General features: G+C 46.7%; 1 protein-coding gene across 1 annotated transcript in view; it reads left to right on the forward strand.

Annotated features, from left to right (window-relative positions):
- The window catches only part of EHD4 (EH domain containing 4), an 82,750-nt gene that overhangs the window by 18,228 nt on the left and 46,434 nt on the right, over positions 1 to 18,088 (forward strand). Inside the window, exons 2-3 of the mRNA XM_006066214.4 lie at positions 2,317 to 2,493; positions 12,163 to 12,260. Coding sequence (XP_006066276.1) covers positions 2,317 to 2,493; positions 12,163 to 12,260 — 275 coding nt within the window. The remainder of the gene's footprint in view (positions 1 to 2,316; positions 2,494 to 12,162; positions 12,261 to 18,088) is intronic.

Below are 18,088 nucleotides of genomic sequence, written 5' to 3' on the forward strand. Positions count from 1 at the left end.
CTGATTTTTTTTTGCATTTATTCTAAATTTATGGGATGTATTTAAAGGATGTATCTATTCTGGTGCTCCACAAGTTCACGGAAATGTTGAAACTTTGAATGATGTTAAAAAAAAAATTGATCAATGAAGTATTTCAAGTACCGCCTGGTGAGAGTGCTAAATAATTTCAGTTTTGTTTACAAAGAAAACATGAGTCTAAAGGGTGACTTAATTTCTTATTCTTAGAAAAATGGCAGGATGGTGTTGGATGTTTGGTAGTTCCCTTCTTTCCCTCTATCCCAGGGGATAAAATCATAGGTTCTGGACCTCAGTTTGATCTGTCAAGACATTTTAGAAACGAAATGATTTAGGACCAAGAGTGACTCATTGGAAAAGAGTCTGGTGCTGGGAGGGATTGAGGGCAGGAGGAGAAGGGGACGACAGAGGATGAGATGGCTGGATGGCATCACCGACTCAATGGACATGAGTTTGAGTAAACTCCAGGAGTTGGTGATAGACAGGGAGGCCTGGCATGCTGTGATTCATGGGGTCGCAAAGAGTCGGACACGACTGAGCGACTGAACTGAACTGAGACTGTGAGCTGTAGGAATGGGGAGCTGGAAAATGTTGTACAGGTTTCTATCCTTAAGCCTCCTCCCAGGGTGAAGGGTCATCTCCCTGGCAGAGTAGGGACACAGCTCTGTCACCTCAAGCAGGGATTCTCTTCCACTGTCCCCACCCCTGGTCCCCATTCACCGTTCCTGCCAAGTGTTCTCTGAAGGTGTTGTGTTTCTATTTGTTGCTTGATAATGAGTAAAAAGTATTCCAAAACCTCCCTCCTTTATGTTCTCCTTGGTTGCAAAGGAAGGAGGGAGTGGTCCCCCCCACCCCCTCCACCCCCCGCCATTCCATATATGATAAACACACCTAAGTGTGTTCCTCCATCACAGAAAGGGAATCTTGGTGGGGAGGAAGGGAGGGGCTCTGTGTGGCTGCTGCTGAATGATGTGCCGGTGGGGGTGGCCAGGAACCATGCTGGGACACAACCATTTCCCACAGAAAGCGCACTTTCCCCATCACTCTACCTCTGGCTCCCTTGCCCCACCCTAGCCATGTCAGTCTAGCACAGGGATCCCCAGCCTCCAATATCTAATGCCTCATGATCTGAGGTGGAGCTAATGTACTAGTAATAGAAATAAAGTGTACAATAAATGTAATGCACTTGAATCATCCCGAAACCATCCCCCCTCCCCACCACCTTCCGTGGAAAAATTGTCTTCCACGAAATTGCTTCCTGGTGCCAAAAAGGTTGGAGACTGCTGCTGTATCACACCAATTTGTCTCCTCGGCCCCTGAACGAGACCCCTCAATGGCATCTGCCAGGGCCGCTGTATACTGGTTAAACTGGGCAACTGGTTATACTGGGCAACAGGACATAGAAGGGTAAAATCCAGCTTAGAGTTCTGCTCACCAAGCTGTGAGTTGTGGTGCAGGGCTGGGTTTGCCTAAAGGAAGGGGCATCTTTTTCCAGTTTGCACAGAGAGCTAGGGCTGGCCCTGGTAATACCTAATCCGAGCCCTCCTCTTATCAGCCTCTGGATTGCTACTGCATTCTTTAGAGATTGTCTTCCATGGTTACCACCTCCAGGATCCCAGGGGAGCTGTAAAATGCTCAAGAGAGGATGTGGGGCCACATTGATTGCCAGGGACCAGGAAGGAGGTGGTTCCTTATTTCATTCGCCGCATTGGGTGCCCTCTGTGGGCAGGCATTTTTGCTGGGTGCTGGGAATGTATTAATGTTAATACATCTGGCCATAGACATGGGCCTGCCTTCAAGACCCACGAACAGAGAAGTGCAGCATCCATAGTGATGTCTGCAGGCACAGGGTGCCCAGGGCCCACAGAGCAGGTGACTCCAACATGCTCGAGGGACAGGGACACTTCCCTAAAGGAGGTGGACCTGAGCGGGGTCTTCCAGGATGCCTAGGAGCTGACTGGGTCCTCTTCTCTGGAGTAGTAGCTATTGTGCCAATGGAACCATGACCGGGAATGCTGTGCTGAGCTAAGGTCCACTTTGAGAAGCCCAGCAAGTCTGCAGCATGTCCACCTCTTCACTAGGCTCCTTACACTGGAGAGAAAGTAGGTCTGCAGATTTTAAACTTTGAAAATTAGTTATTTGCAAAAGAGTACAATGCCAATCATTCCCTTTTTCCTTGGGGGTTATATTCTGGGTTTTTTAATGATTATGTTCCAAGTTAGTGGCCCCAGCAAGCTTTTTAGCCCCTGCTTTGTGACACCATGCTAAGTTTGTCTTTTTTTTTCTTCCCCCCTCTCTCAGATACTTACTGGAGCAAGACTTCCCAGGCATGAGGATCGGGCCAGAGCCCACCACCGACTCATTCATCGCTGTGATGTATGGGGAAACTGAGGGCAACACCCCAGGGAACGCTTTAGTCGTGGACCCCAAAAAGCCCTTTCGAAAGCTTGGTCGCTTTGGAAATGCTTTCCTCAATCGGTAAGAACCGGCAGACCGCCATCTTTAGACCCGTTGTTTAAAGCTGTTCTTTGAATCCTTGCCAATTATGTGTAAAAGTTCAAAACCAGAAAAACAGAGTATGTGTGTTCTGAAAAAAAGAAGTTATAAGAAAATACGCTTATCATATATAAATATTGGGGAGATTCTCTTAGGAAGTGATCATTTATACCTACTCTGGGTGGCTTCAGAGGGCAGAGCTAAGGCCCAGGATTGGACATGGCAGGGCCACACAGTATAAGGAACAAATTTCTAATCATCTGAACCTCACGGGAAAGGATCAGATTGCCTTGTGGGGTAGTGAGCTCCCCGTGCTGGCCACATTACATGGTGGCTGGATGGCTAACTCTCGGGCATTGTGTGCCAGGACCTCCTACACAGAGAACTAAGCCCAGAGGGCCACCAAAGTTCTCCCGACACCCAGATTTAATCTTGGTTATTCCAGGACCAGTCACCCCTCCTCACTGGGTGTCCCTTTGGCTTCTCAGTCCCATGCTTTGAGCTGCATCCTCATTCATTAGAGCCAGGCAGGAGAAACAGGCAGGACAGTCAAACATGACATTTGTTGCGTGGTCGTCATTTCACAGAGGCGAGTTGTAGGATAGCTGGGGCTCTGTCTGGATTGCAGCAGTGTTGTATTTGTACTGCCTTTCTGCAGAGTTCTCAAGACGCAGTGAGGTCCAGAACAGAGGACAAGCCCGCGGGTTCTCCTGGACACGGCTCTGTGCTTTCAGGCACGCCCCTGCTCCTACCTCCCCCTCCTTCTTCCTTTTTGTCACTCCTAGCCTATTTTTTTTAAAAACCCCTTTCTCTTTCTTCTTTGAGTTCCCCTCACGCCCCCATTTCCCTCTTTTATGAGTCTACCACATGAGTCTCTTTAGTTGCAGGGAATGGGCTATGGGAGGTTCAGCACCAGGGAGTGGTCTTCCAAATGCCTTTAGGGAGACATGGAAGTAGAGATGACAGATGAAAGACTTGAAACTACACTTCTGCTTTTTAGATTAAAAAAAAAAAAAGGAACAAATCCTCCCAGTTGACAGCTGTTCTCCCAGAGGCTGAGAGTTGCACCTGATTGCACAGCTCCAGGAGTGCCGTTCACAAGGACCATGGAATGAATGATGTGCAGAGTGCTGTGCAGTGGCTCTGCCAAGAGTGGCCCAGGCAACCTCCACAGGTGCCCCCTGTGAAAAACTCAACTCTCTAGGGATTGGTACTCTCCCCTAAGAGCTAATTTATGCTCCCAGAGCAAATCAAAGAAGGCATCCAAGTGGCAGCAAGAGAGCTCGGCAGCAGGATTAAATAGAAATATACAGATGATGTAGATGGAGTCACAGAGAAATCCCGTCCTGCTGCTCACGGTGACTGACACCACTGTCCAGATGACTTTTTCCACCTTAAGAGTTTCTCCTCTAGAAGAAGCACGCTTCTCAACTCCAGAGCAACCTTGCTTGCACCACCATGTCTCCTTGTAGGACAAGTAGGGCTTGAGCCTTGGAGGGTGAACCCCAGGGGTCTCTCAGGACGAGTGGACCACAGCTGTGGGGGAGTGGGACAAGAAGCTCCCCCAGCAGGGCCTCCCAGGGGCCGTGGTCACAGGGCAGGCAACAGCCAGCTTTCCTGTCCCAGAACTGGCCCTAGAAGATTCCAGAGGCCCTGGCAAGTGCAGGGCACAGGATCCTTCTCCGTGAAAGTCTACCTGGAGTCCCTTGGTTCCATTACTACTATCCTTAGTCTTACTCTCTTTTTGCCTGACAGAGGCTTAAGAAAGAAATAAGCTGCCACCTTTTTCAAATTCCCATTTTATAAAGTCTATATATTGAAGGGAAAAACAAGGGAGAATGGCTGTTGGCTTTATTTTGGCAAATTATTTACTTCCCTAACATATTTATTTTTTCTCAAATCAGAAGCATACAACAGATGAGTATGGAAGAAAAGCTTTCAGGAAAGGTTCTAAATGGCAAGATTTTTTATCTCAGAATTTAAAACTTGCTGAAAATAATCCACCCATCAAGTGTTAATTGAATTCAGAATACATAGAAAAGGAATAGCAGATAATTATATGGCATTTACTATCGATCTAAACTTTACTGGTGAATTAGCTCTAAATTCTCACAAAAAACCTGTGACATAGGTGCGACTGTTTTCCCCGATGTAAAGAGAAGGAATTGAGACATAGAGGCCCATTTAGCTTCCACCGAGCCACTCGACTGCTAAGTGGCAGTTCTGGGATGAAAGTGAGGCCGTCTGGCCAAGGCCTGCTAGTGACCACTGTACTCAGCAGCCAAATGGGAGGACTTTAAGAATCACTGTCTTCTCTCCTCTCTCTAACATTCAAGGCTACCCTTTATGTAACCTGCCAGCAATGATAAAGATTATAATAATTATGTCCCAGATTTGTTGTTCAGTCGCTAAGTTGTGTCTGACTCTTTGCAACCCCCTGGACTGCAGCACACCAGGCTTTCCTGTCCTTCACTGTCTCTCAGCTTGCTCAGACTCATGTGCATTGAGTCGGTCATACCATCCAACCATCTCATCCTGTGTTGCTCCCTTCTCCTCCTGCCTTCAATCTTTTCCAGCACTGGGGTCTTTTCCAGTCAGTTGGTTCTTTGCATCAGGTGGCCAAAGTATTGAAGCTTCAGCATCAGTCCTTCCAATGAATATTCAGGGACCTAAATCATTGATTAATAATATCACATACACCTTCTTTTCATGGCTAATAAAACAGATGATACTAGGGCCATTTTACAGATGAGAAACTGAGAGTAAAGAAGTAAAATTACTTGCTCAAGAAAAGGCAGAGACAGGGCTAGAACTCAGGTTCCCTCTTCCCTTTTATCTACCACCCTGCACCTCACAAAACACCAGCAAAGAAGAGTTTCTGTCCTTCTAGCCACCTGGTGACCATGTATACATGAGGCTCACATGTCAGGGGTATGTGTGTATGCTCAGCCACTCAGTTGTGTCCAACTCTGAACTGTAACCCACCAGGCACTTCTGTCCATGGGATTGTCCCAGCAAGAATATTGGAGTGGATTGCCATTTCCTCCAGGGGGTGTTCCTGAACCAGGGATCAAACCCGAGTCTCCTGCATCTCTTGCATTGGCAGGCAGATTCTTTACCACTGAGTTACCTGAGAAACCTGTCATGGATGTACCACCTGGAAATTAATAGTGTATTTAAGAGTAAGTAGCCTGATTAAGTTGTATGTATACATGGCAATGCTGCTATTTCTCCCAGTACTGGCACAAAGAAGAGAGTCACTTAGTATGGTGTGTCATTTAGATTGTATACGTAATTATAGCATCCCTTTGGGAACAGCAGCAGGCTTAGCTCTAAAAGCAGGCAAACTTATTTTTACTTAGCATACTTTCTGGGAACTAGGTCAAAAACCAGACTTCACAGGAAATAGAATTGGTTGTCTGCTATGAAGAACTTTTACTCCCTACCTCATTGAGCAACCACTGATTCTTCCACCCCCACAGGATAGGTCTCATTATTCTGGCCCTCCCATTACAGAGCTTGGGTATCTGCCCCTGGGGCATCTTTAAAAGAGTTTGGTTCTTTGTAAGGTGGTACCAGCCTGGAAGCAATAAGCAAACTAGTGGAGCTGAGCCTCAATCTCTAATGCTGGTTTCTAGGAAAGTTTTCAGTGGACTCCTGAGAAATGAAGACAAATTCCCCCAAAGACAGTTTTGAATTATAGAAATTTCATACTTGAATGGATCCCCAGGTGGTGCAGTGGTAAAGAATCCACTTCCAATGCAGGAGACGCAAGAGTCGAGGGTTCTATCCCGGGGTCGGGAAGATCCCCTAGAAGAGGAGATGGCAGCCCACTCCAGTATTCTTGCCTGGAAAATCCCACGGACAGAGGACCCCAGTCCATGGGGTCGCCAAGAGTTGGACGCGGCTGAGCACAAGCACGCATACTTGAACGATAAAGAGAAGCTGCGTCTAGAACAGAGAGTTCTAAGATACCTTCATGAGACATTCTGAGACTTCACCATTCTGCTTTACTTTAGAAGAAAATTCCACAGGCAAGCGTGTCTCAGACTTGCTCCAAGGGAGTGTGTTTCTTTAGGTTTCAGAGTCTGTTGTCGGGGTAGTTCCACATCACAGAGGAGAGGGACACCCCAGCAGCACACAGGGCACGAGTCCTGGGAGACGCTGGCATGTTTTGGTTAGTTGAAGAAAGGGCAGGAGTTGGCGGGTTGGCCTCTGACCTTTCTTCCTACATTTGGATTAGTTATTTTATTTTCCCTCAATCTACTTTTCAAAAAATGGTGGTCTTTTTTTTTTTTTTTTAATCCAGATAGCTACAGGCATCATTTTCTGTTTAGGGGCTAGTGTAATTTTAAACTGTCACCTTCCACAGAAGAAGTTCTTGATCTCATTTACCTCTCCTGTTTCTCTTTCTAAAATAACTCATCACTGGCCCTAGGGATTGAAATTTTGAAACTTTCTACTAAGTTGAGGGAATCTGAACAGTACTTCCAGTGCTCCTATTATTTTAGCCAGGCCTGATGGGGGTGACGGTGTGATCAAAACACAAAAAACAGCCACTGTCTTGAATTTGCAAAATGGATTAGCAATAATAGAACACATACGTGTACTTTTGTACTTATACTCTGTTTGTTAGCTCTATGCTTGTGATTAAGTGAGACGTCATTAAATGGACTTTTTAAAGACTATGACTATTGCACAGTCACTTAGTACTGCTGGGAATTTTTTTAAAAAGCTGACTTAATACAAGTAAACAGCATTGGTCCAGACACATGCTGACTCCACCAGATAATTTAGCTGCAGAGATTAAGGAAAATAGGCTCTTGCCAAGAATCACTCTTGATTCACTAGCAAAACTGTGTTGTGTTTTTTTAAGCTGAGAGAGTAACTGGTTTGGGGGGGCAGGGTGGTTTTTTTTTGTTTTGGGTGGTGTGCTTTTCCCTAATAAACTCCCTGAAGCCCATCCTATTAGCCCTTATCCTCAGGATTTGCGATGGCTCCTGCGTCATTAAGCCATTGTTCTTTATCAGCAGCTGCCCACACAGCCCTGGTCCCGTCATCCCAGAAAACCAGATTTTCCCCCTGTGGTGGTTGGGAGAGGGAGACTTGATTTAGAAAAGGCCACGGGGAGGTTGAGCTGCATGGGATTGCCAGTGTTCAGCCATCTTTCACTTGCAAAAGTGGTAATTCCATAAGACTCAATCAAAGGGGTAACCACAGGCTTTTCACAGTCTGGTTCTGAAATTAAATTCCTCCTGGGCAGCGGAAATTTAGATCAGGCCTTTGTGGTAGGACCGTGTAATAATACTTTCTGCAGGTTAGTTGTCAAAGTCTTTTTGCACACTGGGTGCTGTTCACTGCGCCTCTTCAGGAAGTATTTCATCTCTCTGATTTTACTCTTATCAGTAAAGTGAGCCTGGGCAGGAACAGTGTCATACTCTCTTCCATGGTAAACTTAGGTGAACCTCAAGGACTGCCTGGGAGTCCTCAGGCCAATAGAGTTGCTCAGACCTGGCTGAGGTCACAGGGTGAGTGAGAAAGAAGAGGTTCAGAACCAGGTCTTCTGCCTCCCAGTCACTGCTCCACCCTCCACGAGTAAAGTGAGGGCAAGTCCCACAAAAGGGGCCTCTTTGGTGGAGTTCCAGGGCTGTGGCACATCACTTCTCTGTTCTAGGATGTTGCCCTCTGTGTGATACAAGATACACAGTGGTGACTCAAATGCATGAAATGGCAATAGCAGCCTAACTGCCACGTCTGCATCCTAGCTGTGTCAGCTACCAGCTATGTGACTTGGCAAGTTATGGCATGTGACCCTTCTGTGCCCCTGCTGGGGAGGAAAAAATTTTCCTCTACCCTTCTAGGTTCATCTAGCTGGTCTAAGAATTAAGTTGACTTAAGAAGGCAATGGCACCCCACTCCAGTATTCTTGCTTGGAAAATCCCATGGACAGAGGAGCCTGGTAGGCTGCAGTCCATGAGGTCGCTAAGAGTCGGGCACGACTGAGCGACTTCCCTTTCACTTTTCACTTTCGTGCATTGGAGAAGGAAATGGCAACCCACTCCAGTGTTTTTGCCTGGAGAATCCCAGGGACAGAGGAGCCTAGTGGGCTGCTGTCTATGGGGTCGCACAGAGTCAGACACGACTGAAACGACTTAGCAGCAGCAGCAGCAGCAAGACAGGTTAACAGGAGAAACTCAAACAAAACTTTAATTATGTACATACATGAGAGAGACCCAGGAAAACGGAGTAACTCCCCCAAATGGCTGAAGCCCTTCCCTTTCTAAATACCATCTCCAGTTAAAGACAGAGGAGGATGTTGGAGGCAGTGGTTGAGGGAAGAGGAAGGCAGTTGACATGGAACTGGAAAAGCACATGTTTGGTAAACAAATGTTTGCTGGCCTGTGCAGAGACAATGGGACACAGGGAGGAGTTTTAATAAATAAAACTGTGCAAGGTTCCTATCTCTTCACCTCGTTGATACTATATTTATCTCTGGTGACAGCTCCCTTCCTGGAACAGATCCTCTGTCTGCTTTCCCTAGGCAGTCAGAAGGGAGGTCAAAGATGCTTCCTGAGTTTGGGGGGGCCTTAAAAATAATTAGTCCAAATTATTCTTCATGCCAGTGAGACACATTTTTGGGGTGGCCGCATTTGCCCCCTTTTACCCTAGTCTTGTCCTTTGTAAAATGGGGATGTACAGCCCCCCTGCTGAGGTTGTGGCCAGGATTGAGCGAGTTAATGTGAGTTCATGGAAAGTACCCAGGACAGTGCCTGGCACACAGTGAGTGGTCAGTGATGTTTGTGCCATTTGATGATTGCTGCGGCTACTGGGTATCGCTGCGCTGGAAATGGAATCGCTATTAAGCTACTGCCTGGCTCTTTTAAAATGTTGATCACTGGATTGGAATGTTAGTGTTTGGAGGCAACTTTTCAGAACCGGAATCCCCTTTCTGTGCTGTCTTACTGTGTGGCCAGACTCTTAGCCCCTGGCCTGAGACCTTAGAGCTGGGCCATTCCTTTACGCAGCCCGTCTCTACTACCACTCAGCCTTCCTTGGTTGAAGGGGTGACAGGGAATGGGGGTCCTGTGTAGGTTTGATCCCTTCCTTCTCTCCTTTTATCAGAAAATAAAATAGACCAGCCCTGGATGAGGGACATACTTCATCAAGCTTATGTGAGGCTCCTGGACTTAACTGGCACATGTCTGCATCTTTCACGTGAAATGTACAAGTCAAGACAAGTCCGGAAGAAGTAGGAAATCCATCCCGGAACAGCAAATCTGTGCTTGGAAACATTTCAGGAGACACGTATCAGTGGGAAAGGCCTGACCCAAGGCTGACTGTGTTATACCCGATAAATAACCCACGTTTCACCTTCCTTTCAAGGAACATGAAAGGAAGACCAGATTGCTCTAGCAGCATTGCATTAGGGTTTTTTCTGATTATAGTATAACTATTTAAGAAAACATGAGTGTGGTTCTAACCCTTAGAGTGTGGGCCGTGCTCCCACATGAGTGTCTTGAAGGCTAATTTGTGCTCTGTGCTCCTTTGCCCACCTCCCCAAGCTGCCCCCCAGTGCATACTGGGCAGGGCTGTGCAAAGTTCAGCTTTGCACATTCAACCCTCGTCACCCTATTTGGGGTGCCCCTGGAGAGCGCCCTCCTCCTCCTCTTCCCCTCCCTCTTCTTTTCCACCCCCTTTCATCTGCAGTCACCATTCCTGGCCCTGGGCCTGCTTTCTTATACGTTGTGTGGTGATGTCACCACACCTGACTGTCTTGTTTTGTGGATCACACATTTTGGCTCTGCTGTTGCATCAGGAGGCATGGGAGCTGCTGAAGCTTTGTCTCTCTGCACTGCACAGAGGGAGTGGTGGTTTATAAATTTTGAATCCCTCTGTTAATTTCACACGAGAATCCAGGGCTTTTGTGTTTTGGAAAAATTGATATTTAGTGTGAATTTGTGGTCTGGGAAAAAGGTTAGCCTCTCACAGAAGTACTTTATGTGAAATAGTTTTACATATGTGCAGTGTTCGCAGCATCACCAGGTGTCTTGAACCATCTGATAAAAAGGATGGGACTATATGATAAGAGACCAGATTACCCACAGGAAATTCGGTCTACCATAGATACGCTCAGAATGTTTCTACCCGAGTTCTAGAGACACAAATATGGCATTCTTTTCTCTGTGAACTTACAGAGAAGTTAGTGGTCCCGGTGCACTTTACTCTCACAGATCTGTCTGGGTGTTGGACATTAGGGTTTATAAAAGTGGAGGGACAGGAGAAAATCAGAAATGAGGGGCTTCTCATAAATGAACTTGACCCCTTATTTTTTTAATGTTATGAAGTTTTTATTTTAGGGGTTGAGTTCAACTCAACTGACATCAGAAATATTAGGCTGCAGTCCTCAGCCAGCCACTCATTAGAGGCATGGCCTCGCATGTCATAACTGCACTGTGCTTCAACTTTTCCAGCTGTAAAATGATCATAGTCATCATTCTGACATCTTCCTGGGCTGACTTGAAAAAGTGGGAAAGAATGTCTGAGAAACTTGTCCTGAGCACCTTCAGCAAAAGTTAACTTGCTGGGTCAGTGATCCCATCTCATGCTCAGGGCTCCCGACCCTGAGCTGTGAGGGGGCTGTGCTGTCCACACTTGCACTGGGAAGGCTGGGCAGGCCTCCCTCTCGTGCATTCCCCGCATGTTTACATGCTGAGTAATCCCACCAGTTCCACTGAATGGAAGAATTGAGTTTTCCCCGAGGATTTTCGAGCCTTCTGCCTACACAGACACTGAAGTTAGCCATTTACAATACAGGAAAAGGAGAGACACTCCAGTTTCTGGCTTAAAACATACACAATTCCTAATAGAGATCCCCCTGGGTTTCCTGGGGTGGAAGTAACAGAGCATGTCCCTCTGGTGCTCTGAAGTTACACAGTGTCAAAGCTAAGAGCCTCTCCAGCCCCTGGCAAGTGTCTCCAGTTACACATGATGAAACTGAGGCCCAGTTCCCTGGGGAAGCCCTTGTCCAGGGTCCAGGCAGGTTATTGGCCTGAACCCAGGTCTGCTGACCCTCAGGCTGTGGTTATCCTGCCACTTCACTCTGCTTCCAAGGCCAACACCAGGGCAGCTGACTTGGAAACATGGCAGAGGGATTGGGATGAGAAGGAAAAGGTGGTATCAGGGAGGTGATGGACAATGAAGACAACTTGGAGATGCCTGGCCAGGGCTCTGCTCACACCTGCCCTTTTGTCTACTCTTAGGACACCAAAGCACCTGGAGTTTTTGGGGTATTGCCCATAGGAGCTTGCCACAGCCTGAGCCTGGAGCCATAGCATGGTCCCTGGGGCACCAGTGAAAACAGGCCCTAGTGTCTCTGCTGGCACACTGGGGACTGGGCACAGGCTGGACAGGGCTCAGGATACTCCAGCCCAGTGAGGCAGTGACCCTGAAGGAAGCATGGGATTCCCTGGGAGGAGAAGCCCAGGACGCTTGTCTAAAGTGCAATGTAGAGGAGAGACAGGTGGGGCTGAGGGACTTTGCCATCACACTGACTCCAAAGATGTCAGTAGCCAGGAGAGGCCAAGGAGCTATGAGATTAGAGTAATCTGCAACGAACAGGCTCGGATCCCAACTTTGATCCCTTTCTTCCAGATTTATGTGCTCCCAGCTGCCCAATGAGGTCCTGAAGAGCATCAGCATAATCGACAGCCCCGGCATCCTGTCTGGAGAGAAACAGCGCATCAGCCGAGGTCAGTGCCTTCCCCACCCATCCAAGTCCCCCCACCCCCAGGGCTGGCTGAGTCTCTCTGTGATGTCAGCAGAGGGTTTTTGCCCCTGTTTAATTCCTTTAAATATTGTCATCTACTGTTAGTACCTGCCTCACATAAATCTTCAGACTTTAAGAGGGGGCCTATCACTTGCTGACCACTCACTTGGACACATGACAAGAAATAAAGGTGGCCAACCAGTCACCACAAGAGAGAGAGCCCTCCCTGCTGCTCTTCTTCCCCAGAATACTGGCACATATTCTACCCCAGTTGCCTCTGCAGCAGCCTTCCATTGAATGAGGTTTTATTGGTATTAGTATATATTTGGTGCCAGATGCTGTAATGCACACTGGGGATGTGGAAAAAACAGATACAGTTTCTGGCCTGGAGGATCTTGTCTTCTAATGAGGAAGATGGATATTATTTATTTTATCACAGAAATAAATAGAAAACAAGAGTTGGGATAATCATTCTATGATGGGAACTGTCTATTAGGGTGTAAGGGGGATATCTGGCCTTGGGTTGTTGGGAAAGACTCTCCAGGAAAGGTGACATTGGAGCTGGAACCCAGAAGATGAATTGGAATTACCTAAGGGAAGCTCTGGGCTTCCCAGGTGGTGCTAGTGGTAAACCTGCCTGCCAGTGCAGGAGACATAAGAGACATGGGTTTGATCTGTGGGTTGGAAAGATCCCCTGGAGGAGGGCATGGCAACCTATCCCAGTATTCCTGCCTGGAGAATCCTATGGACAGAGGAGCCTGGTGGACTCCAGTCCGTAGGGTCACACAGAGTTAGACACAACTAAAGTGATTTGGCGTGTACATGGATGGGAAAGGAGAGACGATGACGTGTTCAAAGGAAATCTGTGAAAGACAGAAAACGCTTGTAAAGAACAGTGACATCTGAGCTTCTTCAACCTTCACAATGCAAGGCTAAGGCAATACTGTTTCCAGACCCATGCACTGTGGTTCAACCGATGGGCCTGTAGTTTCCCCTACCCTCATGGTGAAGGAGCTATCGGGAGCAGATAAGAAGACCATTTGCCTACAGAAAGGAAATTCCTGACAGGGAGGGCCCTAGAAGAGACTCCTGTGGTCCCAGAGGCAGATCCAGTTCCCCTTGTCCTGGCCTCTGAAACTAAAGGCAGTTCCTGGAGGCTTTGCTAGGAGGGAGAAGCTGGAGTGGATTAGTTCCTGCTGTCACTCCTCACTGGTAACTCTTCACACCCCCTTGAACAGGACTCACAGGATTATGGCCAGACAGTGCACTCCCCCAGCATTCCTGGAGCAGAAGTACAGTACACCAGCCCTGGGACACACCCAGGAGCCAGAAACCAAGGGTCCTGTGACAGGGGTCAAGAAAGAGCTGCCCATGTCTGTCAGCCCTTCCTTCTCATGGCATTTGAGAAATGCTGATTTTGCAGTCTCTGCCTTGCTGTGCCTTCATCCACGTGTTCAGGGACTTGGTGGGCCATTAGGCTTCTCCAAGGCCTCCAAGAACATTGCACTTACAGAAAAGGCCACAAATAACCATTGTTAATGGTTTTCTCCAGCTCCTTGCAGACTTTTTTCTATGCATGTACAAACATACTGTTTTAACAGAAATGTGATTACCATGCACATTTCCTACAGCTTGACTTTAAAAAATATATATATTTATTTATTTGCCTGCATCATATCTTATTTGCATCATGTGGGACTTTTCATTGCAGGGTGAGGGCTCTCTAGTTGGCACGTGGGCTTCTCTCTAGTTGTAGTGCATAGGCTCCTCAGCATGTGGGCTCTGGGGCTCGGGCTTAGTTGCCCCACAGCCTGTGGGATCTTAGTTTCCCTGCCAGGGATCAAACCTATGTCCCTGCATTGGAAAGTGGATTCTTAACCACTGGACCACCAGGGACATCCCATACATCTTGATTTTTGGTTGTTGGTCCTAAATTTTAGGACCTCTGGATTTTAGCTTCAGCCTTATCCATTCCTTGTTACTGGTAGGCCTCTGACCAATGTTAATCGTCTATATTCTTCAGGGTTTCTCCCTGGCTTAGTGATTCTAAGTGTCTTTCAACCTGTAGCTCCTTCAGAAAAGTTAGCATGTGATACACTCAGGATGCCTTGAAGACAGTTCTTTTCAGCACTTGATAATAACTGATAATAACTGACTCATATCCTAGTCTGACTTACTGTGACAAGTCCTTACTCACATCCTATGCCCAGAAATAGCACATATGGTTCCAGCCAGTCGGCCAGTTCCTGCCACCCTGACAAGCAGCAGCTGGTACCATACCGTGCTGTGGCATCATTGCTGGTTGGGGTCACTTAGTTGACAGTTTCAACATATTAATCCCAAAGAATGTGTGCTGTTTTAAAGCTGCTTCAGCTTTAACTATTGCAAATAGTGCTGCATTCTCGCACATATTCCTATCTGCTGCTGTCCCTCCAGCTTGTAAATCACAGCCCCACCTTTGCCAGTCCTTGATGTCAACATTGGATGAGCCTCAGAGACAAGCTGTGACCCCGCAGAACTTTTGAAACATCCACCATTGACCTTATTAGTGGGGCTTTGCCTCCGTGACGGATGTTTCATCTATGAAAGAGAAAGGGGTGGCTGTCGCGCCTCCTCCCTGTCCCTTGGTGTGGTTGATGGATTAACCTTTGGCAGGCAGAGTCTCATCAAGCAGGTCCCTCTTACACATGTATATCCTCAAAGGGTATATTCCTAATAGCAGTATGAGAACAGCCACCAGAGGTTGAACCCTTGCTGTGTGTCTGCACGGTGTTCTTCACTGAGGATTTGCTAAGCTAAACCTGCATGTAGTCATGCACAGACAGGAGCCCAGCCCTAACCAGGGAACCACTCACCCTCACTTCTCTGAGGATGCCGAGCCTAACAGAGTTTGTAAGAATTCCTTCCCCAGTGGTTGGGCAGGTGGGCGACCAGGCTTGACAGCTGGGCAGTGGACAAAGCAAAATCTATTAAGGCACCACTTTTGGAGAACAGGCTGGGGGTATGCATGCTTCAAGCAGTGGCTGCAGGCTGACACTGCTGTGTGGATCCTATCCACCCTCTAGCCTGCAGGCTGTGCAGCCCCAGATGGGCACATGCTGGGCAGACCATGCAGCTGCAGGAGGTGATAAGCATGGGGTGACTGCAGAGCACCCCCAGGAAGACCTACCGACTGCATCACACTCAGAATTCTCCCATTTTCATGGAATGAGGCAGATGGTGGGTGGGGCAGCGGAAGATAGTGTTGCTTTGCTGGAGGTCAAACAGGGAAGGAGTGACCTAAGCTGGGGAGCTGACTTCATCATCATTGGTGGCCCTCAGGCGCCCCCAGGGTATTGCCCAGGTACCCAGAGTTCTGGGAATCAGGTGGCCCAGTGGGAGTATATCTCCAGGAAGGAGTCCTGAACCTGGGGTTTAGTCATGTGCCTCCCCTCCCCTGTGGCTCCCTTCTTCCTTGTTCATTCTTCTCTCTCGTGCCATCATAAGCCTGCGTCCTTTCTACTCTGCCGAGTAGAGAGGGCAAGTGTGATTACCAGGAGGACATGGCATTTCATGGTCATTGCTCTTCTCTTGGCCAAAGTCAGAGGTGACCAGAAAAACAGTTGACATTGCTACATGATGATTCATATTTTGGGGTGTTTGGTTTGAGGCAAAACTTGGCAAACCCACTCTTATGCTAAAAGTGATCTTTACGAATTGGAATGTGTCCTAGCACAGCATTCTCATCAACAGAATATTAACATGGACCCTAGAAGTCAGGTCCTGCTCTATGACCCAGAGTAAAACAAGAATGCAAGATCTGCATTGGTGGAAATAAATATCTAGATCTCTGCCTTGGTAGTTCTATAAATAAAACCCACTAGAGTAATAGGTTTTGGAGCAATTTTTAGCATACTACTTACGATTGTGATGTTTCTCAGCTTAATTATAGTTAACAGAAAATCTTCAGGAAAAAAAGGGGTGAACTTAGATACTAACCTGTAGCTTTCTTGGCTGACATAGATAATTCTTATCAAGCAGGAATTAAAACACTCTGCAATCAATGTGATACAGTATATTAACAAATTGAAAGATAAAAACCATATGATCATCTCAATAGATGCAGAAAAAGCCTTTGACAAAATTCAGCACTCATTTATGATTAAAACTCTTCCAAAAATTGGCATAGAAGGAACCTACCCCAACATAGTAAAGGCCATATATGATAAGCCTACAGCAAACAATATTGTCAATGGTGAAGAACTGAAAGCATTCCCCCTAAGATCAGGAACAAGACAAGGGTGTCCACTTTCAGCACTATTATTCAACATAGTTCTGGAAGTCCTGCTGCTGCTGCTGCTAAGTCGCTTCAGTCATGTCCGATTCTGTGCAACCCCATAGACGGCAGCCCACCAGGCTCCCCTGACCCTGGGATTCTCCAGGCAAGAACATTGGAGTGGGTTGCCATTTCCTTCTCCAATGCATAAAAGTGAAAAGTGAAAGTGAAGTCCTAGCTACAGCAATCAGAGAAGAAAAAGAAAAGGAATCTAGATCGGAAAAGAAGTAAAGCTCTCACTGCAGATGACATGATACTATACATAGAAAACCCTAAAGATAGTATCAGAAAAGTACTAATCAGTGAATTTAGCAAAGTTGCAGGATACAAAATCAATACACAGAAATCACTTGCATTTCTATATACTAACAACGAAAAATTAGAAAGAGAAATTAAGGAATCGATCCCATTCACCATTGCAACAAAAAGAATTAAATATCTAGGAATAAACTTACCTAAGTAGACAAAAGAACTGTACACAGAAAATTATAAGACACTAATGGAAGAAATCAAAGATAACATAAGCAGATGGCGAGATATTCCATGTTCCTGGGTAGGAAGAATCAATATTGTGAAAATGACTGTACTACCAAATGCAATCTACAGATTCAGTGTGATCCCTATCAAATTACCAACAGCATTTTTCACAAAACTAGAAAAAAAAAATTCACAATTCATATGGAAACACAAAAGACCCCAAATAGCCAAAGCAGTCTTGAGAAAGAAGAATGGAGATGGAGGAATCAACCTTCTGACTTCAGATTATACTACAAAGCTACAGTCATCAAGACAGGATGGTACTGGCACAAAAACAGAAATATAGACCAATGGAACAAGATAGAAAGCCCAGAAATGAACCCATGCACCTATGGGTACCTTATTTTTGACAAAGGAGGCAAGAATGTACAATGGGGCAAAGACAGCCTCTTCAATAAATGGTGCTGGGAAAGCTGGACAGCACCATAGACAGTACTGTCTGTGTCGTGCCAAACCTAAACATCTGCTACTGCTAAGTCACTACAGTCGTGTCCCACTCTGTGTGACCCCATAGACGGCAGCCCACCAGGCTCCCCCGTCCCTGGGATTCTCCAGGCAAGAACACTGGAGTGGGGTGCCATTTCCTTCTCCAATGCATGGAAGTGAAAAGTGAAAGTGAAGTTGCTCAGTTGTGTCCGTCTTAGCGACCCCATGGACTGCAGCTTACCAGGCTCCTCCATCCATGGGGTTTTCCAGGCAAGAGTACTGGAGTGGGGTGCCATTGCCTTCTCCGAACCTAAACATCATCTAGGATTTATTTTGGACCCGGCATGAACACATGTAAAAGAATGAAATTAGAACACTTCCTAACACCATACACAGAGATAAACTCAAAATGGATTAAAGACCTAAATGTAAGACCAGAAACTATAAAATTCTTAGAGAAAAACATAGGCAGAACACTTGATGACATAAGTCAAAGCAAGAGCCTCTATGACCCACCTCCTAGAGTAATGGAA

This window comes from Bubalus bubalis, chromosome 11 (assembly GCF_019923935.1).
Source record: "Bubalus bubalis isolate 160015118507 breed Murrah chromosome 11, NDDB_SH_1, whole genome shotgun sequence".
Taxonomy (NCBI): Eukaryota; Metazoa; Chordata; class Mammalia; order Artiodactyla; family Bovidae; genus Bubalus; species Bubalus bubalis.